The 22,410-nt window shown below is 44.1% G+C and overlaps 1 protein-coding gene and 1 long non-coding RNA gene across 4 annotated transcripts in view; both read right to left on the bottom strand.

The window, feature by feature from the left end:
- Positions 1-22,410, bottom strand: part of LOC310693704 — a 354,955-nt gene that overhangs the window by 124,933 nt on the left and 207,612 nt on the right. The window lies entirely within an intron of this gene.
- On the bottom strand, positions 7,675-21,428 carry BNIP2 (BCL2 interacting protein 2). Of its 3 annotated transcripts, XM_083476010.1 has the most exons (10): positions 21,279-21,428; positions 19,148-19,212; positions 17,928-18,092; positions 16,158-16,334; positions 15,961-16,063; positions 15,308-15,439; positions 14,260-14,346; positions 14,071-14,169; positions 11,881-11,916; positions 7,675-9,245 (listed from the first exon to the last, which is right to left on the bottom strand). In XM_083476010.1, exons 1-10 carry the CDS (start codon positions 21,326-21,328, stop codon positions 9,197-9,199), a joined length of 963 nt encoding a protein of 320 aa, XP_083332136.1. In that variant the 5' UTR covers positions 21,329-21,428; the 3' UTR covers positions 7,675-9,196. The 3 variants fall into 3 exon arrangements, 2 of the variants coding, with proteins under 2 accessions (XP_083332136.1, XP_083332137.1); XM_083476011.1 differs by lacking the exon at positions 11,881-11,916 and having other exon boundaries at positions 21,279-21,406; XR_014519274.1 differs by lacking the exons at positions 7,675-9,245; positions 11,881-11,916 and having other exon boundaries at positions 14,260-14,673; positions 21,279-21,406.

Here is a 22,410-nt window from a genome sequence, read left to right on the forward strand (position 1 = left end):
AGCAACGCAGCCATGCGACTAGAATTGAAGATCGCATCCTTAGAAACTTGCCTGTGGAAGCAAGTCTTCAATTATTGGTTATCATTGTGGCATAGATTACCAGACCATTACCTTGTCCAATGCTTATGGCGAGATGAATTCTCCAGCCTTTGGACTAGTAGAATTCATGCCAAACTCCTGAGTTATGGAATCTCTCCCTTAGATTCGCTAAAACTAGATCAAATCACTGCTCAAAGACTGATCCGCCAAAGACTGGATGACATCGATTTACAGCGAAATTATACGCTGGGGGGAGGTGTTTGTTCGCCCCAGAACATTGGTATCACTTTAACTTACTGCGTTCCATCATACCTCTCCTCCCTTTCGACTGTTGCCCATAGGCTGGCCTTCACCAAAGCGAGGTTTAACATTTTTCCCTCCAATGTCCTGAGACATAGATTCTCAAAGGGCCAAGCCTCCGCCATGTGCGAATGTGATAAGGAGACGCCGGAGTCGCTTCAGCACATTATGTTCACTTGCCCCTTATTCAAGGTGCCACGGGCAAATTTGTTGGGATCAATCATACAGAAACTAGAGGGTACCCCACCAAAATTCCACCTTGCCCAAATCTTGCAGGATAAGGATACCCATACGACCCTGAAAGTGGCTAGGTTCCGGGTCGCTGTCCTTACCCAAAAGCATTGCCAAGGAGCACCACAAGCTAATTAAGGCGTAGTATGCCATTCCATCTTATAGTATTTTATTGTTATAGTAGTGTTTTAGCGGCTGTTTTTTCCCACGTGCACAGGCTGTTATTTATGTCTTGTTTTTACCTGTATGGGCCTACGGCCGTAATAAATTATTATTATTATTATTATTATTATTATTATGAAATGAAAAAGGTATTTAAATATACCTTCCTTAAGAAACCAGAGGCCTTTCTCCTGGGCATGGTCGGCCAATTGGTGCCAAAGAAAGACAGAACATTCTTTATGTATGCTACAACAGCAGCAAGAATACTCATCGCAAAGTATTGGAAGACACAAGATCTACCCACCTTGGAAGAATGGCAGATGAAGGTGATAGACTATATGGGATTGGCAGAAATGACTGGCAGAATCCGAGACCAGGGAAAAGAGACGGCGGAAGAAGATTGGAAGAAATTTAAGAACTATCTTAAGAAACATTGCAAAATTAATGAGTGCTAGATGATGTGGTTTTAGAAATTAAGTGGAGTACAGCTGTAAAGATTAAGTTAAAAGAAAAGAAAGGTTGACAATTAGATAAAATTAAGGGTGAGGATTTGCTGAACTAAATATGTGAAATGGGAATGCAGAAAGGGGAGGTATGAGGAGGTCGTTGAAGTAAGTTTTAAGAAATTAAGGTTCTGAAATTATACATGTTCTTTTTTGTTTGTGTTTGTTTGTATTGTTGTGTTTGATATAATTTGTGAAACTTTAATAAATATCTATTAAAAAAAAAAACTTCCCTGAACAGGGTTGCCTTCAGGTGTCTTCTAAAAGACACCTTGTTGCTTATCTGTTTGAGATCTGATGGGAGGGCATTCCACAGGGGGAGTGCCACGACCAAGAAGGCCCTCTGTCTGGTATACTGTGGCTTCACGTCTCACAGTGAGGGAACTGCCAGAAGGCCCTCAGAGCTGGACTTCAGTGTCTGGGCTGGACGATGTAGCACTGAGTTAAAGTCATCTAGCAGTATAATTGTTCTGTGGGCGAAACTTTTTGCACTGTGATGTTTGTGCACCATTAAAACCCAACCTTGCACTAGTGAATAAAGAACATTGGATGCAGACCCTAGGCTGGGTCTGCTAATTCTAAGGTCAGCACAACCAACTGGTACTCATCCTTTTGCCAAGCTTCTCCTACAGCTATCCCAGGGCAGCATGAATGGCATCACCCGTCTGACATTTCATTGATGAACAAACAGCATGTATATATATAACATTATCAGATGGGTGTTGTCCTTACTGTCTTTTCAATATCTCTTTAAGACCTCCCTTTCCCAACAATACTTTTGAGTCTGTATCAATATTGAATTTGAAAATGTTTTTAATACGTGTTATTCTTAAGTCAGTTCAGGGTCTTAAATGAAAAGCAGTGAGTAAGAAGTGACAGGTAACTTTCACTGAAAGGATCTTGGGCATGGCTGCCTTGTACTCTTGCACAGTTGAAATGGAAATGTACTCTTGCCAGGAAATAGAAGTATTTCTTCTAACATTCTAATCAAAACAAAAGCTTCCACAATGGTCCATTTGAGGAGTTATGTTCAAAAATAATCACCATGATTTTGTTTCCTCAAACAGCCATTTATTAAGAGAGGTCTCCTGACTGCTGTCAGCTCCAAACAATGGCTCTACAGAGAATTGTCTCCCATTGGGAAAAGGAAGAAGGAAACCACGGCATTTAATTTTTGCTTCTCATCTAAGGAAGTATTTTACACAAATCATATGAGTTTTAGACAATCTATCATCTAACCTCCTAAATGTTTATATGAACACTAACAAAACAAGACACAGTTCTAAAAGGATGTCTCCGGCTTTTAGAATATGTTTGCATGGACTGTATTCATAGCAGCACCAAAGAAGCATCCCACTTCTGTCAGGTTTAAGACCTAAAATGGCAGAATGGTTTATAATCACCTTGGCTTTAAGTACAGGGTGCCTGCAACTTGCACACATTTAACTTACTTGAGCATATTCAGCTTTATATTTGTGGCAAAAAAAGGAAAAAAAGGAAATGAAATGGGGTGGTGGTGGAAGGGGGTGGGGTTCCAAAAAAAGGACTTTGGCAATCGCACCCACCATTGAACCCAATGGGTTTTGACTATACACAGTTGTGTATAATTTGCTTTAGGTGCCATCCCCAGAACATAACTCCCGCGTAAGTTGTGAGCATACTGTATGCCACAGCATAGCTCACAAAAAGAGACTACCCTTTTCTGCAGAGGTTACCTATAACCTTGGGTTAAGTACTTAATTCGTTCCAGAGCTCCGTTCTTAACCTGAAACTGTTCTTAACCTGAAGCACCACTTTAGCTAATGGGGCCTCCTGCTGCTGCCGCGCTGCCGGAGCCCGATTTCTGTTCTCATCCTAAAGCAAAGCTCTGAACCTGAAGCACTATTTCTGGGTTAGTGGAGTCTGTAACCTGAAGCGTCTGTAACCTGAAGCATATGTAACCCGAGGTACCACTGTATTACACATAGTAATAGGTTTTCTTAAAACTTCTGGTTTTTTTCTACCACAAACTATTTTCATAACTCCAGGACCCCACCATACAGATTTCTTTCATCATATCCCAACAGGAAATATACAGAATACCAACATTTAAAAACCTCACTATTTATATTCAAGTAAATAAATCCACTCAACAGCAATTGTTTGCAGTACTTTAGAAGAACGTCATATTAACCTTCTTGTTCAAAAAATTCCTTCATCTCCATCTGTCTCATAGGCTTGACAGTAGCAACTGAATATTCTGGCCAAAAATAAAGGAAGAGATACTTTTTGACTGGCCTGTGGTTTTAAAAGAAGCTTGTGCTGCACTCAGGAGGTGCTCTTTGCCCCATCCCGTGGTCAGGTTCGCCTGCTGTGTAAGGTTCCCTGGAAACAGAAAACAGCCACATTGGCCACCCCCAGACAACACCTTCCTGGTGTTACACAGCAACACAACAAAATCCAATAATATTCCCTAAGAGCTAAATCAAAAACAAAGCAAAACTGCAGCTGAAATAAAACTGAGAAGCGTACAAAACAATTAGTTTTTAAAACTTTAAACCTCCTGCCACTTATGTCTTTGTAGGAGTTAATTAACATTTCCATGACAATGCACGAACATTTCACCATGTTAGCCCACAGTGTGATGCTGCAATGCCAGTTGTGAAATCCCCAAAGTTCTCTTTTAAGAGCAGTGTGGTTGCTGCACATTCATTTTCTCTGAGGCCTCCTTTCAATCTAGATACACAAATGCTCACTGAGCCTTATTGGCACAGAGCTACCTGTGTTCCCAGGTGTGAGGCAGGGAGGATGGGAATGTGCTGCCCCAGGCCAGGCCAGATACAGTACTGCTTTTATTTGAATTCTGAGGCTGTAGTAGTTGTCATCTGGCCAGTCCTCCTTGTTATACAAAATAACTGGTTGGGATTTTGTACTGAGGGAAACTGTGGGTATTATTGAATGGCTTGTATGTTATTTTAATAGGCTATTATTTGATTATTTATATTAATATTTTACCATGTATTTTATGCATATCACGTATATCACTTTAAGATTCTCTTGAATATAAAACAATTAAGAAGTTTTCTAAGTAAGTTAGTGAAAGCTAGCACTTTTTTTTAACCACCCACACATCCCTTCTACAGATTATTTAAAAGCAGGGATGCCTCGTCAAAGCTTTTGGTTTTCTGAGTATCTCTGGTTTACAACTGGTTGGGTTTGTTAAAAGATTTCAGTGCCAACAAGATTCCTACAAGAGGCTGAAGCTCGCCAAGGCCTGCATGTGAACTGGAGCTCCGAAGTTACTTGCCCCCATTTTAGAGTAAGGAAAACTGGTGATGCAAGTCTCATTTACTTATGCAGAGGCCACATAAAGTCAGAAGAACGGAAGAGCCCTGCTGCATCGCGCCAGAGACCCATCCAGGCAGATATCCTAATCTCCAGTGGCCAGCCAGGTGCCCCTGGGCCATGAAACAACACTCTCTCCGCTTCCGAATTGCAGCAGCTGCCATTCAGTGCATACGGCCCCAGACACTGGTTTTACTTTGTGCAAGCATATTGCATAGGAGAAAAGTGTCAACGTTTTCCAAATTACAGGTAGGTAGCCGTGTTGGTTTGCCATAGCCGAAACAAAACAAAATAAAAAAACGAAAGCTCAGACCAGTAACTAACTTAGTTGGTCTCTTAAGCTACTACTGGAAGGAATTTTTTTATTATTTTGTTTCAACCTTTTCCAAAGGCAATCTGCTCTAAATTCCAGGTGCCTTGTAGCATGCCACAACAGAGAACAAAACACCAGCCCTTAGGAAGCTGTAAAACAGATGAGAAACAAGTGTGTCTACAGGAAGTTCTGGCTTTCCTTTTTATTGTCACCCCTCACACTACACTTGAACGCCACTCCAGAGGGTCTTCTGGCCTTCAGGAGGTTTTCAATGGGCTACAGGTAGGGATGCAGGACCTGGATAATCAAACCACCTTCACTCTAAGGCATGGGTAGGCAAACTAAGGCCCGGGGACCGGATATGACCCAATCGCCTTCTAAATCCGGCCTGCAGATGGTCTGGGAATCAGTGTGTTTTTACATGAGTAGAATGTGTCCTTTTATTTAAAATGCATCTCTGGGTTATTTGTGGGGCATAGGAATTCGTTCATTAAAAAAAAAAAAATAGTCCGGCAAGGTCTGAGGGACAGTGGATTGACTCCCTGCTAAAAAAGTTTGCTGACCCCTGCTCTAAGGCTACCTGCTAAAATCCCCATCAAGTTAAGCAACAGAGCAGGAGTGTTGCTGGACTCCCAATGCCCTTCACCCTCAGCCAGCACAGCTAACATCTGGAGGACCACAGCTCCCCCATTCCTACAGCCAAGCTTGAGAGGTTCTATCATGATGAGTAAAAAGAAATGCCAACAAGGGTATTCTGGTGACTTATTTGCTCTCGCAAAGAACCAAAGTAGAATGGAATATTTCTGCAATCTCCAGTGCACTGCACCTCGTGAGAATCAAGTCCTAATTACATGATCTGTATTCATGGCTGAATTCTGGTGCTATTTTGTTTTGATTGATACAGTGTGCATTTATCATATATATTATTTGCATTAATATACGGTATATTGTTGTTCACTGCTTTTAGGAGCCTTGAGTTAAAAAGTGGTATATAAATAAACCATACCATACCACGAGTTTTTCAGATTTCCAAACAGCAAGCGCAACAGTCAGTGTATAACATCTATCTAGACCAGTGTTTCCCAACCACTGTTCCGTGGCACACTAGTGTGCCGCGAGATGTTGCCTGGTGTGCCGCGGGAAAAATTAAAAAATTCAATTATTTTTTTTTAAGTCAAATTTTTGATTGGGGCGCCGTCACTAGATGACCCCTGGGGTTCCCTCCCTCCCTCCCGCTCTGCGCCTCCCTCCTCCTCCTCCTCCTCCGGGGAGGCCCTTCCTGGCTCTCGGCCAAGGCTTGGCGGCTGCCACTCACTCACTCGCTCGCCCACCCGTCCCTCCATCCCTGCACCCGGCCTCTCCCCCTCCGTCCCTGGCGCGGGGGCTGCCGGGATCCGTAGTCCCCTCGCCCTTGGGCTCCGCGCCCGCGCGGAGTGCGCGAACTACGTTTCCCAGCGTGGCCTGGCGGGCCGGGCGTTTTGTTTGAAGCGCTCTTCTCCCGGCCATGGAATGAGCGCAGCGGCGGCGACCGGGCGGGCAGGGGCTCTTCCGCGCAGACCCCATGCAGCCTGCCTGCGCCCCCATGGAGATCGGGCGGCAGGATGGAGCCCAGGGATCCCCGCGGAGGCGGAGCAGCGGAGGCTGCCCCCCAGGTAGGGCTGCGTCGGGGGGTTTTTATTTTTGCAATGCTGCATCCGCGCCGGAGGGGACGCATCGGACCGCGGGGAGACCCCTTGGCGGGCGTGCAAGGCAATGCATGCGTGTAGGCGTTGCATGGAGTGCAGTGCAATGCAATGGCAACGTGGCGCCCTGCATGCATGCATGCAACTTTCACCGGCGCTCCGGACTTGGCAGGTGAGGGGGGTCCCCAGTGGGCGGCAGATAGAGCCGGGAGGGCGAAGGGGAGCCGGGGGGGAGCAGCGCTGCTCCCCGAGCCGAGCCCGGGGGGAAACTTCGGCGTCGTTGCGCCGGGTGTTGGAAGCGGAGGCTGGCGGGGGCCCCTCACCTGCAAAACCTGGTCGCCTCTCATATATTTCGTGCATTGCATTCATCGCCCGATTTCTCCTCCAAGGAGCTCCCGGGGGCGCGCGTGGTTCTCCCCGTGTTATCCTCGCAACAACAGCCCTGCGAGGTGGGTCAGGCGAGTGGCCCAAGGGAGCACCCAGGGATTGTCCTGGCCAGGTGGGGTGATTTGAACCCTGCTCTCTGCCCGGTCTTCGTCCTCATTTAGCCCCCACATGTGCATGACTGAGGTTTTCCCCCCTCGTCTTGGCTATGGTGTGAGTCTGTCCTGTTAATTAATGGGGTTCTGCCTTCGGAGAAGATGAGCCAGCCCTCAAGGAGGTGATTATGTAATTTGCCAGCAATTCATGTCCCTCCCGGCGTGACGCTGTGCGCTGACGTCACGGGGCTGTAATGGTGGTGTGCCTCAAGATTTTTTTCATGAAACAAGTGTGCCTTTGCCCAAAAAAGGTTGGGAAACACTGATCTAGACACAGGTTTTCCATTCTGCAGAGTGGCTCCTCTGCCACCTCAAATAGCAGGCATCATAAGCGTCAACACAGGAAAACTGTCCTGCAATTCCTTTAGGTAACACTTCCCCACTCCAGGATAAATGGAGAAGCAGCATTCATTTCCAACACGGCGGCATTACATTAGGATCCAGGGTGCCCAAGAGCCTCTGATAAGTCCATGGATCTTGACAGTAACTCACACCTACCACCACTTTAACTGTGAACACATACTCTGAAGAGTGCCAGAACTCTTTGTAAGAAAAACACCCAATTAAAACGCATTGTCCTCTTTGTAAAAACACTATTTATTGACTAAGTTCATACACTGACACAAGGGCGGCATTTCCAAGTAAACAGTTTGGAGACAAAAGGGTGTTTTCAACGGTGTTGTGAATAAGCAAAAACTTTTTTAAAAACCATGTCTTCCATGGTCAGCAAAGTGTGTGTTAAGATCTCTGCTACAAGGCAACTGCTTTGAGGATTAACTTATAGGAATTAGTGCATATGCTTAGGTCTGCAGTTTATAGATCCCGCCGCACAAGCGCAGCCAATTTCTGCACACAGGTGAAAAGGCTTCAGAACATGCAGAATTTATATACATATAGAGACTCCTTTTTTTAAAAAAGTACATAAAGTGAATTTAGTGCTTGTGAAAGGTGCATGGGAGCCTTTTCTGGCCACAAAGCCTGCTGGCTGGGGCTGATGGGAGCTGTAAGCCAAAGCACCCAGAGGGCGCCCACAAGCAGCAGAGGGCTGCCACCAAGTACAGACTTGTGCCAAGCTCTCCTTCTCCACAGCAGGCAATTCACCACACCAACCATATCCTGATGCCAACATGCTGCGAGTTTCTCCAGCCTACATTACTGGTGAGCAAGAAAGCCAGAGTGACATCAGGATATGAGAAAAGGTGTACTGCATGTCATGGGGGGAGGGGGACTTCAACACTGCAGGAGGGGCACACCATTTGGGGGCAACAGCCCTGTGTTCCTTACAAAATGCAATTCCAACCTTGATCTCCAGCTTGACTGGGAGGCACCTATTGTTCCAAGGGTGGTTCACCTATACCAATATGGTTCTTTGTACCCAATCTGGAAATCAGGGCTGTAACACACGCACATCTAAGCACCCTGAGTTCCTTGTTTCAGAATATCCATCTGTTTCAGAAGCGCAGCCATTCCAGACCAAATATAAAAAGCCCTCTGGCCAAAGAAACTAAGACAACTCAGCCAGTGTCTTTTTTGTGCCAAGGACACCTCTGCAAGCAGGTTATACCCAACATGGGAAACAAAAGAACCTCCGTGTTTATGCAAGAATCAATGAGGTCATGTTGATTTGCTTTTCTTTCGGTCTGGCAAGAAGTGTTTGACCATTTATAGGAAATTGCCATGCACTTTTATTATCAAATAAATGAAACAGTCTTTTATAGCATGGCTTACCTGCGAGGGTTTTGCAGATAAACATTATAATTGTTTTGAGAAGTCATAAAAATATATATTATCTCTTTCCTTAACATTTAAGCATATAAATATTTACTAAGCATCATTTAGGATTAAAAAAACCCATGGCTGCTTCCTATGATGCTTTGCGATACTGCAGTATAGAACAGGCAGCTATTAAGTGTCAAAAACGTCTAGCCTGGACTTGAAAATTCTTTCAGCAGCGAGTAGTCCATTAGGTAAAAGTCCAGAGGCAGGCAGTTCTCCTCCTCCTCCTCCTCCGAACAGGTTTTGATCATGCAAGACGTCATTCCATCAGCACTTTCTTCAGTCTTGGTTGGACTCCAAAACACACCAAAAATAAAATAAAATACTTCACTGTTCGGTCTTCTGCTCCTGTTTCCCATTAAGCTCTTGGTCAATTCTGCTCATCAGACAGAAGGGGGGGGGGAGGGAAATGTTAAACTCTATTTTCAACCAGGGTGTAGAAATTTAAAATTCTTTGGCGGGGGGAGAGTAATGCTTACTACTTTGCAATTGAAGCAAAGCTGTTAGGCACAAGTACAGCAGCAAGTTTCCCCTCAAAATAATGAATTAGAACTTGTAAGGAGAATACAATGTGACTTTTAAAAAATGACAATTAACAGGAAAATGAAAAAATAGAACACAATACAGTAAGATACCCAGTGCTTTTTTTCTTTAAAAAATCTTTTGGTGTACTCTCATTTTCCTACTCATATTGAAATACTGCCCCTCAATGGGGCCAAACTTAGATTCACAAAATGTTTGGGGTATGCGTACCCCTGCGTCCCCCCGGGAAAAAAGCAGTGAAGATACCACTTCCTTCATTTATCCTCAGTTTATTCAGACCAAGACCTACAACCACACAGAACTGAATCATTGCACGTGACCCTACTGAATGAAATCCCTAGTAGTTTGTGTATAATGACATCTCTCCCTGTTAACTCAACATGTACTTGGGGTCACTGGAGCTCCATGTTGAGTGTAGACTCTTGTGGCAAACTCAGCTTGGCCAGCATATAGTGGTGTGAAACATTCCTTATAGTTAGTATATCTAGATGTCTAGGGCTCCAAGAAAGTCAACTTTATAAAGGGTATTTTTGCCTTGAAAAAAACTAATTTCTGAATTTACTGATAGGCAGCCAATGAGGCATGCCAAGTTTTGGAACGGTTGCATCCATACCAAGTTTCTAACCAGTCTTGCTGGGACAGGGCTGCAGCTCAGTGACAGAGCACCTGCTTTGTGTGCAGAATCACAAGCATCTCCAGATAGGGCTGGGCATGTCTTTTGCTTTAAATCTTAAAGAGCTACTGCCAGCCAGTGTAGGCAATACTGACCGAGATGAGCTAATGATTTGATTTGGTATGAAGCCTGTTCTCTTCCTCACATGTATTTCCCTCTCCTTTCCACAGTTGGTGGTGAAGTTTAATATTTAAGTTATGTCAGATTTTTAGAGGAAAGGCAGAAGCAGCAAATCAGAGGTCTTCCAAATATCAATGTTTGAAACCCTTCACTGCTCCAAGAAAATGGTATCAAATCTCTTATTCCACCTCTCCCTGGTTTAAGCTATGGTGAAGAACCTCCTCCTCCACAACAGTGGGAAGTTTATTGGGGGTCTGTGTGTTAAGTCAAAGGCCCAGTTTGCATGCAGCATTAGGTCAAACCATGGCTAAGCATGAATGCATAAGCATGCAGATACTCCCATTAGAAACTGTGGCCACTCTGCACCTTCCCAAAAATCAAACCTTAGCTGCAGCTCATGGTTCATCAGGAGAAAGACAAACTATGAGCACAGGTATGAATGCAAATGTTATGAAAAACCATGGCTTAGCTCAGGGTTCCACAACAGCAGCAGGACCAGGAGAGAAGCAAAGCACCTGTGGCCTTCCCTTGAGTACACTCACTCTCAGCCACGGCGTGACATTACATGCAAACCGGGTCAATGAATGGCAGTTGTGGAGGCAAAGACCAACACAGCAAATGAGAAGTGGATTTCAGTGAGCTCATTTTAAATGTAGTCCAAGTTTCATTTTAAGGGGAAAGGGCAGCACTGCTGGGCAGTTCAGACACCAAAAGCTGAGCTTTGCCTCAAAGCAATGCTGTGCCTGATGCAAAAACCTTGTGTGCAACCCATACAGACTGGCTGCGCAAATTCCTTCTAATGCTACAAAGGGTTGAATTAAATGTGGGGAAGCATTTTTGCAATCTGTTTCAGAATCCTGATGTACACATAGCCCCTTCCCCAGGTTTATCCTTTTGTTTTGTGATATAGCTCTGAAGAGAGAGTAGGTCTGTCTTGCTAAGTAGCAGTTTGCTCCCTTCTTTGCAAGGGAACAACCCCTCCCCCCCAAAAAAATCATCTTCACAAATAGGCATTTGGAATCATTATACAGCATGGGCACATTCTGGATCAAGTGAAATTGTTAGTGGCAAGAGTAACAGTTGGTGCTCTGGACTGGACAATATTTTGTGAAGTGAAGAAGTTGCTGAGATACGTTTATTAGCAGGCCATGCACTTCTTGAGCACCAGAGAACCCCAGCATGCATGGATAAGACAAAAGAAAAAAAAGAAAAAGACATAGCAAATACAGGCAGCACAAAGCCCTCTTCCCCTTTATGGTGTTCAGCCAGTTTAGACTGTGACAATGCAAATTAAAGCAATTTTGAATTTCAGTGACTGCTGAGTCACAGTCACTCTCCACCTAGAATTAAGAATGTATTTTGCAGCAATTGCTCTCCAACTTCCTAAAGCGGAAAATTGTAGTTCTAGGTTTGACAATTAGCGCTATAATTAGACAGCAAATGCTTTAGCCTTTTGGCTACTCGGCTTCCTTCTGAAGCAACGAGCCATTTGCACAACATTATGTGAACAGCACAGCATAAGCTAGCCAGAGACACCCACACACACAGTGGCACAATGGGTGCATGTTCATTCATACAAGCAGCAGGCAGCCCAGCAAGCCAAATATATCCCAACATTCAGCACAGTGCAAAGTTGGCTAGATTAGATACAGCCCTGATCAAGATGTGCATATACCTTTTGGGTTTCTTTTTAAATTTTTCTTCTTCATACCTTAGTGGGGAAAATGTTTTTTTAGTAAATAAGATGCAGTTCCGTATACCAGCAAAATCCAGCTAACAGCACCTGTCTTGGGCAAGGGCTTTACACAATAATGCTAAGGTGGACAAAAGTAAAGGCATTTAGTTTCTCTCTAGTAAAAGTACTATGCCTGCTGCAAGATGGCTCTGTGTGCCTCCCTCCCTGCATGAAAAGAACACTCTGCTCCAGCTGCCAGTTGGATTGAAGAGATGAGGGGAGGCACACTCTGCCCAGGGCCACTGGGAGGCTGAACCCCGTGTCCTAAGAAGGCCATCATGGCAAGGAGGAGACCAACCTGGTCCCATTCATTTGGCCAGCAGAGGATGAGCTACTCAAAAACTTTCCTCTTCCTTCCCTATTCAGTTTTCCTTTTGTGTCATGTATGTGAAGCACATAGAAAGTGATAGGAAACACTACTATTATAAAATCCTTATCACATTTGTATCCTGCTCTTTCTCCAAAAGTACCTGGGCACCCACTCCCTTTGTGAGGTAGATTAGGCAGAAAGAGAGTGCTTTGCCCAAGGTCATCCAATGAGCTTCATGGCTGAGTAAGGGTTTGAATCTGGGCTATCCCAGTCTGGCAACCAAGAGAGCCATTGTGGTGCAGGAATCTCTCAGACATATGCTCTTATAACAGCCTTGGAAGACGGGGTGGGGGTGGGGAGTCACTAAGAAGCTGGCACAAGCAAGCCTCATTTGTAGGATCTTCCAAATTTCAGTTCCCATACCAGATCATTTGCTGCCCAGCACTGTTTAGTCAGCTTCCCTGTTGGTCACTTTAAAACCATTAAAGCAATCCTAAGAGTTTTGGCGTGTGTACATGTCGTGTGAGTCAAAAGTAAGTACAGACCATCAATAAATAAGCTGTCAACCTCTGAACAAACAGAGGTAATAAACAGACTGTTCTATCTTCTCTGAGACCTGGGCTTTCTGACCCAGGGCACCCCCATCCCTACCATGCCCACCCCTATCACCCTGTCCCAGTTGTGTTTCTTGGTCACACTAAGCTACCTTTGCACCCAAGGCCAAAGGACCAGTGTTTTCTAAGTCCCCAGATGTCTTTTAGGTGCAAGGAAGTTCATAAGGCAATATCACTGGGTTATTAATGAGTAACAATTCTGTTATTTTCTTGAGCAGAGATCACAGTGGGTGGAGGGCTTTTAAAGTCTTGGGCTTTACATAGCTTACCAACCCTAAATCATATACCTAAGCAGCAGAACATTTTACTGCTGAACTGAGATAGAGGCCAAAGTCCAGGGGGGATGCCAGAGGCAGCCCCCAAGTCCTTCTGCTCCCTCTGGAGAAACATGTCACCCTTCAGATGTGGCTGAACAACAACCCTTGTCATGTCTGACTACCAGCCATCCTGACTGAGGCTGCTAGGAGTTAGTCTAACAGCATCTAGGAAGTGTATAGCTTCCCCACACCAGCTCTGGCAGTACTACCAATTGCTGTGGGACATAATTATGCCTCCTTGCACATAACCCAACTTATACTGTACCTTCACTTTGACTACCAGCTGCACTGGGAGGAAATATTGGCTGAGGAAAGCATTTTAACTTTTTAAAAAACTCAGAGTGCAGTTATATACATGTCTACCCAGAAGTAAATCCCATAGAGTTCAATGGAGCTTGTGCCAACCAAGTATAGGACTGGAGACTTGGGGAGGGAAGATGCAGACCTCATTCTCCACTGGAAGAGGAAAAGATCTACTGCTTCTCACACTGTAGTGGCTTCACAACACCACCACTGCTGTTGGCACAATGGTGGTGCTCCAACAGTGGTAAGGCTGAATATGGGGTGTGTTGTGGACATGCCAGAGGTGGCAGCAAAGTCACAGAATCACAGGGTTGGAAGGGACCTCCAAGAATGCAATGCAGTCACAGGATCCCAAGCCCCCTTGTCCCTGGACACAATCACATGTGCACAAAAGGCCCTCAACTATGCCAGCTGGAATCACTTTTGGGCACAGGGGAAAACACTGCTCCTTCAACCTCATAATAGCCACTGTGAGCTGGCAGGGCTCTTCATATAGCGGTGTCTGTTTCCTAAAAGTTTGGATTGCTCTGTTATTGAGCATTTATGTTTCATTTTTGGGATTATGAACATGGAACCAGCAACCTACTGTTTTATGCATTCAGGTATGCCAACGTATTCCATGGGGACGAGTTCTGCCAGCTCTGCCAAAGTAAAGACATATCTGATTTTTTGGCTGAATTTTGAGCTAGAAAAAAAGAACAGAAAAGACACTGTTACTGTTGAAATGCTAAACGTACCAGTACTGAAAAAATGGAGTAAGTATTATGGGTGTTACCTAATAAAAGGTTTTGTGATTGCCAGAAGTGTTCTAATGAACCAGGAAGGATGAACAATTATTAATGATTTCAGGTTTTTCCTTAACCTAAAGTTCAATCAAAATATTAAAAAGATGCAATCAACAAGAGAAGCAAGAGGAAAATAACAAAGCCTAGATACTAGCAGACACTGAACGTTGCTAGTGCTCTACTCTAGGTGTAAGCCAGAAAGAAACTCCTAGTGAGTCTGGGATCAGCATTAGAATTAGACTAAAATAGCAAAGTCACAGTTATGCTCAGGTGATTTGAGGGAGCGTGTCCCCATACCTGCAGAGACAGGCTCTTGCCATGTTTCCTGGGCAGGAGATAGGAATGGAATGGAGAGCCATTCTGGGACAAGGGCAGAGGTGAACCCATACACCTGCATCCTCAACCTAGTTGCCAGAACAAAGGGGGGTGTCAGGGACATTTGCTTTTGGGGGCTGTTTCAGGCCTCCAAACTGGCGCTTAGTCACCCTGTTATCCAAGCTGCTGAAGAAATGCGAGACGCCTGCCTAGCAAGACATTCAAGATGGACACTAATGACATCTAGTATCCAATATGACTTTTCCTTCTAGGATAGAGAACAGAAACAATTCTATACAGTAGCTCAGCGGAAAAGTATCTGCTTTACACGCGGACGGTCCCTTGCATCCCCTTGGAGGGCTGGGAGGTTCCTGCCTTAAACGCTGGAGAACTGCTGGCAGTCAGTGTAGACGATACGGAGCAACATCCTGGCTCAGTATAAATAGCTTTCTAGGTTTTATAGTCCACTCTTCTGAAAGTTTCTTCAGAACTATGCTCAACACTGTGTAGAAACGGGCTCTACCACATTTTCATAGAAGGTTTTTTCTCTTCATGAGAACACGCCACCTTAAGCACCAGCACTACTTCTGCCCTGGGAGTATGGAACCCAAATCACAAAGGATGTGACAACAGAGCTGTCTTACATCACTTGACAGAAGTAAATAACACTTTAAAAGAATTGTCATGTGTTATGCAGCTGGCTGCAACTCAAATTCTTCTTACCTCCTATCAATCTGTTGGTAACACTTCCTGAGCCAGCCTAGACTAGGCATCTTCCTCCGTGTGGTTGCACCATTTAGGTAAACGATCATGTAGTTCTCTGCTACTAACAATTCTAGTGTGCCAATAACATACCTGTTTGGGGGTGGGAGGAGAGACAGACAGTGAGGTTTCTTGTGCTATCTTCCCCCACCTTATGGCCACTGCATCCCTCTCCTGCGCTCTGTTAATCAGGCAGCAGTTCCTTTTAAGGAACATGTAAAACTGAGTCAGGAATGAAAGCCAAAATTGTATTTGTAGTCTGAGAGGTCATCACTCACGCGCTTGGCATGAAAAAGGTCTCTAGGCATTCCCTGGCATCTCCCACTGGAAGGGTAGGAGGACTTTGCAAGAGCTAAGGCAGAAGCTTCTTCAGGTTGGGTTAAGGAAAGATCATCCTGAGAAGAGGCCTGCTCATTCAGACCAATGGCCTATCTAGCCCAGCACTCTGGCTAGCCAATGTCCCCGGCAAGAAAGGGCCACAATGGCCCTCTCCTGCTGTCTGCTTCCACCTCCACCACTTGCAAGCATTCTGCCTCTGACATGGGAGGAAACGCAGGGATCAGAGGTCTGACTTGGAATAAGGCAGGTTCATGCATTCAACAAGTACAACTCACTTAAAGAGATTATCCATTAAGTATCTGTAGTTTGGCTGCCCGCTTTCCGGCATGAAGCAAACAGCAAATACAACGATTGCATTTAACCCATCACCATAATAACCTAGAAAGAAGAAGAAAAATCTAATTGTTATGCTTTTTCTTCAGGCATCCTGCAATTCTTTTTTGGGGGGGTGGGGGACTGTCACTATTCTCACCTCCATGACTGATCACTTTCTTATATGGCTCAATTGCCTTCATATCCACCCTGTGATCTTGTTCTCCAATCCGAAACATCCGCCATCGCCGTTCCTCCTCTTTTTCATCTGATGCTGCATATTCTTGCAACGATCCTTTTTGAATCACATCTGTAGTTTTCGGCTTTGGAAGATCATCTGCTCAGAGATTTTTGTTTTTAAAAAAGGAATTACAATACTGTTACAGTGAATCACAGATTAGACAAAGTAGGTTCGTTGCTTCCCTGTATGCCCCAAATCTTCAAAAGTTCTGTGCCCATTATATTGAAGGAAGTGTCAAGAAACATATCTACAAATTGTTTGGGTTGCATTTTGACTAAGCAGTTAAGCAGTGATTGTGCTGAGTTGCTTTTAAATGGAAAGAACATAGCTGTGATTCCTTTCCAAACCCGTAAATATATATTGAAGCTTAAACAACTAGTCCTCTGATCAGAAAAGAATCTATTTTGGTAAATCATCGCTGTCCCCTGTAAAAGAGACCACAGTCTTGAGGTGGATATACCTTTAATCAGGCAATGATTACATATATGCAATTAGTTCAATACAACACTTATTTTGATATTCCAAATCAGTTTGTGAATTAAAATAATGCCCAAACCCTTTGATCAGTTGACAGCCCTAGATATCTACCCTTCACCTATTATTTCCCCATTGATTTTAGTGAATCATCTCAACACAATGATTAGTGACAGACATGCAAAATAGAGATTTCAATCCAAACTAAGCAGGACTTGGGAAGTGTCCTGAAGAATACATCATCCTCACGGCTTTGTCAAATTAATTTCAGTAACACAAACCTTACCACAGAGGTGTGAAAAAACTACTGCAGCATGTTAGTAGTTTGTTTCCAAGACAGAGTTGTTAATGGAAACTATCCTTCCAGGAAAACGCAGACAGCCGCATTAAAGAGAAGAGAAAAGACAGAAACCTTATTCCAACAACGAACAACTCCAGCCTCTCTTCAGCCCAGCGAACTGCTAAGTCTAAGTACCTAGAGCTGCGAACTTCTCACCCCACATTTGAAAAGCTCATACAAATAAGCAATATGCCACCACAATCATCGGCTGCAGGATGCACCAAAGCTGAAGTCTAGTCTCTTGCTTTGAGCAACTCAATAACTTTGAAGTAAAGAGGCCCCTTTCTGAAATCTCTACTGAACCATTGGTACACAATTGATTCAAGAGCTATCATCAGTGTCAGTTTTGTACCAGCTGGAAAATCCTGTGCTGAGCAAAAATAACTTCTGTTCCCCTTCATATCAGTAGCATTTGTTTATAAATTAAACTAAAGACGCCACTAGCAGCCTTGAAGCAAAGCGGTAGCTATGTCAGTTTGAAAAAAACAAGCATACAATTACAAAACAACTAACTACCACCTGCTTTTAGAACTTCCACCCTATACATTTTACTAGCTGGCACAGCAATGCCCACAGTGTCCTACCCCAACCTGACAAATGTGAGCAGGCTCTGGTTGCTGGGCCCTTAGATTCTAGCTTTAAAAAAAAGCAGATCACACGATCCAAAGTTCTGCCCATGCCAGCTGTACACAATTTGATATGGAGGGCTTTTATCATCCTTGCAAACAGGCCACAGCAGGCTACAGAAACCAGCAGCAGTGACCAGAAACCCAGTGGGCCAGCCACCACACAGAACAGCTCCACTCATCAACAATGCTGACAAAAGAAACAGAGGAAATACATATGCACAAGGCTTAGACAGAGTCAAGTCTTACCTTCCCATTCAAACTCATTGCTATTTTCAGACGGTGTGTCCATATCGTCCAGATCAATATCCCCGCTCTCATCCAAGTCAGACAAAATTGATTCTTCACTGCAATCCAGAGTTAAGTTTATATTTGGAGCCAATAGTTTCTTCTTAACTTTGTTGCCATTCACTTCTAATAAATTGGAAAGGGAAGTTTATTCTATAAGACACGTTAAAGCCAGTGACGGCCATATACCCCCACCAAATACAGATTAAGTTATTAAAAGAAACAGAATGATGAAAGCATACTCCAAGACTATGTAAACCAAACTCAAACATTAGTAAGTGAAAACTTTTTTAAACAAACAGCATAAGCATTATGCTACAGTTTCAATCGCCCTTTTTAAAGAGGTGTAGCTAACATACTGTGTATAGTTCTGCAAACAGTTCATTATATACTAATGCAGTCCTGAACTAGATGGAGCAATGGTCTGATTTAGTATAAGGCAGCCCTCTATGCTCCTACTATTTGACAAACAGGAGTCACTCAGAAGAGTGAGTAGCAGCCTTCTGTTACAGTTAAACAGTCAAAACTTTCCTACATAAAAAATAAATAAAATAAAAAAATGACTGAAGATTGTCCCTTAAAGATCTGAGCAAATAAATAGTATCTTCCATCCTTGAATATTTAATCCAGAGCACTTTATTTTCCAGTTTCATTTTCTGTCAGATTTACCCAGCATCAGAAGTGGCCAACAAAACAGAGGGGGGCCACGGGGAGTGCAAGACCACAAAATGGTGCAAGTATAACCCCCTGTCAGCCACCCATCTGTGGAGAAAAGGCACTTGCCTCAGCCACCACTGCACTTGCTCCCAGAGAAAAGCCATTTGAACATCTCCTCTGTACTGAATGAATGGGATGATAGATGCCCAATCCTGTTTTCAGGAGTGGGGGAGTGACCGATGTAGAGGAGGCTGAGGCAGTACGAACAGGAACTGTGCAGGAACAGCAAATAGTTTCTCAGGCATTATTGATTTTTAAGGGGATATTTACCTACACCTTTACCAAGTTATGGGCACACTGGCACCTGCAGGTCCCACACGGGTGACCCCTGGGGAAGAGTAGGAATGAGAAACCTGTGGTCCCCCAGATGCTAATGGACTCCACCTCCCATGCTGACTAGGGATTATGTGAACTGAAGTCCAAAGTCATATGTAGAACCATATATTCCTTTATACTAAACTTACCAGGTTGGTCCCCTCTTTCAGCAGGATCTGACATATCATCAATATGGTCATCTTCTGGTAGAGGTCTGGGACAGTAAAAAACAAAGAGGAAACAATGAGGAATAGTGCTCAGTAGAGATTGGGGGGGGGGGGGACCCAGTAGAAAAATCTTTCCTCACCCCCCTCCATCTTTCACATCTCTATCAGTGCCCAATCACTTCTTACACAGCATCCAGACACCAGCTTTGGGTGGATCTGTAGCTGATTGACTGACTGTGAACCCAAAGAGTACTCTTAATGGTTCCTCATCATCCTGGAAAAAAGTGACAAGTGGTTCTGCAGGGTTCTGTCCTGGGCCTGTTGTTGTTCAACATCTTAAAAAAACAACTTGGATGAAGGAATTAAGGGGATGCTCATCAAATTTGCAGATGACACCAAATTGGGAGAGGTAGCTAATGCCGCAGAAGACAGAATCAGAATTCAAAATAACCCTAACAGACTGGAGAACTGGGTGCAAGCTAGCAAAATTAATTTCAAGAGGGACAAATGTAAGGCTCTGCATTTAGGCAGGAAGAACCAGATGCACAAATATAGGATGGGGGGGGCACCTGGGTTACTAGGAGCACATGTGAAAAGCATCTAGGGGTCTTAGTGGACCACAAGCGGAACATGAGTCAATAGGATGGGCAGCAAAAAATGCTAATGCTATTCTAGCCTGCATCAAGAGTAGTGTCCAGATCAAGGGAAGTAATAGTACCACTCTATTCTGCCTTGGTCAGACCACATCTAGAATACTGCGTTCAATTCTGGGCACCACAATTTAAGAAGGATATTGTCAATCTGGAACATGTGCAGAGGAGGGCAACCAAGATGATCAAGGCTCTGGGAACCAAGTCTTATGAGAAATGGTTGAAGGAGTTGGGGATGTTTAGCCCGGAAGAGGAGACTGAGGGAGATATGATAGCCATCGTCAAATATCTGAAGGGCTATCACATGAAAGTTGGAGCAGGCTTGTTTTCTCCTGCTCTGGAGGGTACAACCAGAACCATTGGCTTCAAGTTATAAGAAAGGAGATTCCAACTAAGCATCATAAAGAACTTTCTGGTGGTAAAAGCTGTTCTACAGTGGAGCAGACTCCCACAAGAGGTGGTGGACTCTCCTTCCTTGGAGGATTTTAAGCAGAGGTTGGATGACCATCTGTCATGAATGCTTTAGCTAAGATTCTTGTATTGTAGGGGTTGGACTAGATGACCCTTGGGTTCCCTTCTCACTCTACAATTCTACAAAATGTGACGCAAGCCCCAAAGAGTTAGCAACTGGGATTTAACCAACCCTTGTGGTAGTCAGTGCTAGGCACACACCAAATTGTGTGCTGCAGAGTGCTGCAGAAAATTCAGCCTGATGAGTCACAAAAGGATTCCTCTTTTTTAAAAAAATCATAACCTATAGCTAGATGGCCCATCAGGTGGCTGAATGTCTGCACACTGGCATTCCAACTCTAAGGGCTAAAGAGCTGCAACAGCTGGTGAGCAGCTTGCATCAGCCTTGGCAGTGCCAGACCATCCTGCAATAAGAAAGCATGTCCTGCCCATTATATCAGGTGAGGAGAGTTGCAGGGCAGAAAAAAGAGCAGGGAGGGAAGGACCTCAAATGAACAAAATGAAATGGAGAACAGTCTCCAGTGCTCAGTGGTGCAAAACTCTTAATTGTAGGTTAGAATGCTTTGGAGTAAAACACTCTTTCAGGACCTTGAAAAGTTGCAAGCTCTTTAAAATCTCAAGACACAGTTTGAAAAAAAATGGTAAAGCAAAATTTTATTACCTCTATGCTGAACCTTTGCAGTCAGCTTCAAATCATGTGGCAAGTGTGTATATGTACACAAGACAAGAATGTAAGTGCAAAGATAAACTGCGCATTTTTCCTGAGCCTGCTTTTGAAATAATGTAATTTAAATTCATAGCTGAATATGTAAAATATCCCCAACATAAAAAGAGGGCAGAAGATTAGGCTTACAGAGCCATATGAACACAGAACACATAGGAAGCAGTACCTCCCTTGGCTACAACTGACAAACACCTTTTAGGGACAAGCCAAACCACTTTCTGAAGATATGCTCCAGAGCAAATCAAGCCCTGCCACAGCTACTCCTTACCTTGGAAAGTCTTCATCTTGCCACTCTTCTTTAAGTTCAACTCCTTCCATCCTCAGAGTCGCCTCAAGGGCTGATGCAGATTCTACGTGATCCAGAATTCCTGCTTCGTGTTAGATCTTAGGCAAGAACTGCAAAGTATTTTGAAAGTGTTTGCTCAGCAATTGAAATTCCAGTACTCATGAGCTGATCTATCTTCCTAAGAATCACAGCTATAAGCAGATGAGTAACATAAATGAGAAACAGCAATACGAGGACACAAATCTGAGGGCAAAGCAAAGAGGCATGGGTTTGTCTGAACAATCCCATAACCTACTATATACCGTATTTTTCGCTCTATAAGACGCACCAGACCACAAGATGCACCTAGTTTTTGGAGGAGGAAAACAAGAAAAAAAACCTGAATCTCAGAAGCCAGAACAGCAAGAGGGATCGCTGCGCAGTGAAAGCAGCAATCCCTCTTGCTGTTCTGGCTTCTGGGATAGCTGCGCTGCCTGCATTCGCTCCATAAGACGCACACACATTTCCCGTTACTTTTTAGGAGGGGAAAAGTGAGTCTTATAGAGCAAAAAATACGGTATTTTATGTGAAAGTTCCCTAAGAGTGGCTTTATGCAACTTTTTGAAAATTTCTCCACTTTTCATGGTAAGCTCCACTATCCAGGACATACTACGTATGAAGGAAGAAAGTCACTAAGTAATAGCAGTCCTGAAGTATGGAGGTATTTAGTAAAGTCTGTGGTCTACATAATTATGATTTGGCAACGTATACCTCCCACATTACACTGGCAACATCCCAAATGCTCTTTTACTGACCACCTGCTGTGGTCAGTACAGTGTCATGCTTTTACAAAAGACCAGACTTCCCTGCAAGTGTGAAGGATTACCATCCCACCACCTCCCATGGCACCTAGAGAGGCTTGGTCACCTGGGCAAAGTCAGCCAACCCACCCCACATGCACACACAAATTATTGCCAGAGATTTGGATTCTGCTGCCACAGAGTGATTTGAGTGTCTCCAAGCAGCCAACCAGCCTCCTACCTCCCCACCAGCCTTTCCAGAGGAATTACCTTGGACACTGTTATGATAAGGCGCTTGGGCAGCTTCAAGCACCGGCAACGGCAATGAAGCTGAC

The sequence above is a fragment of the Podarcis liolepis genome, assembly GCF_965112155.1.
Source record: "Podarcis liolepis genome assembly, chromosome: 14".
NCBI lineage: Eukaryota > Metazoa > Chordata > Lepidosauria > Squamata > Lacertidae > Podarcis > Podarcis liolepis.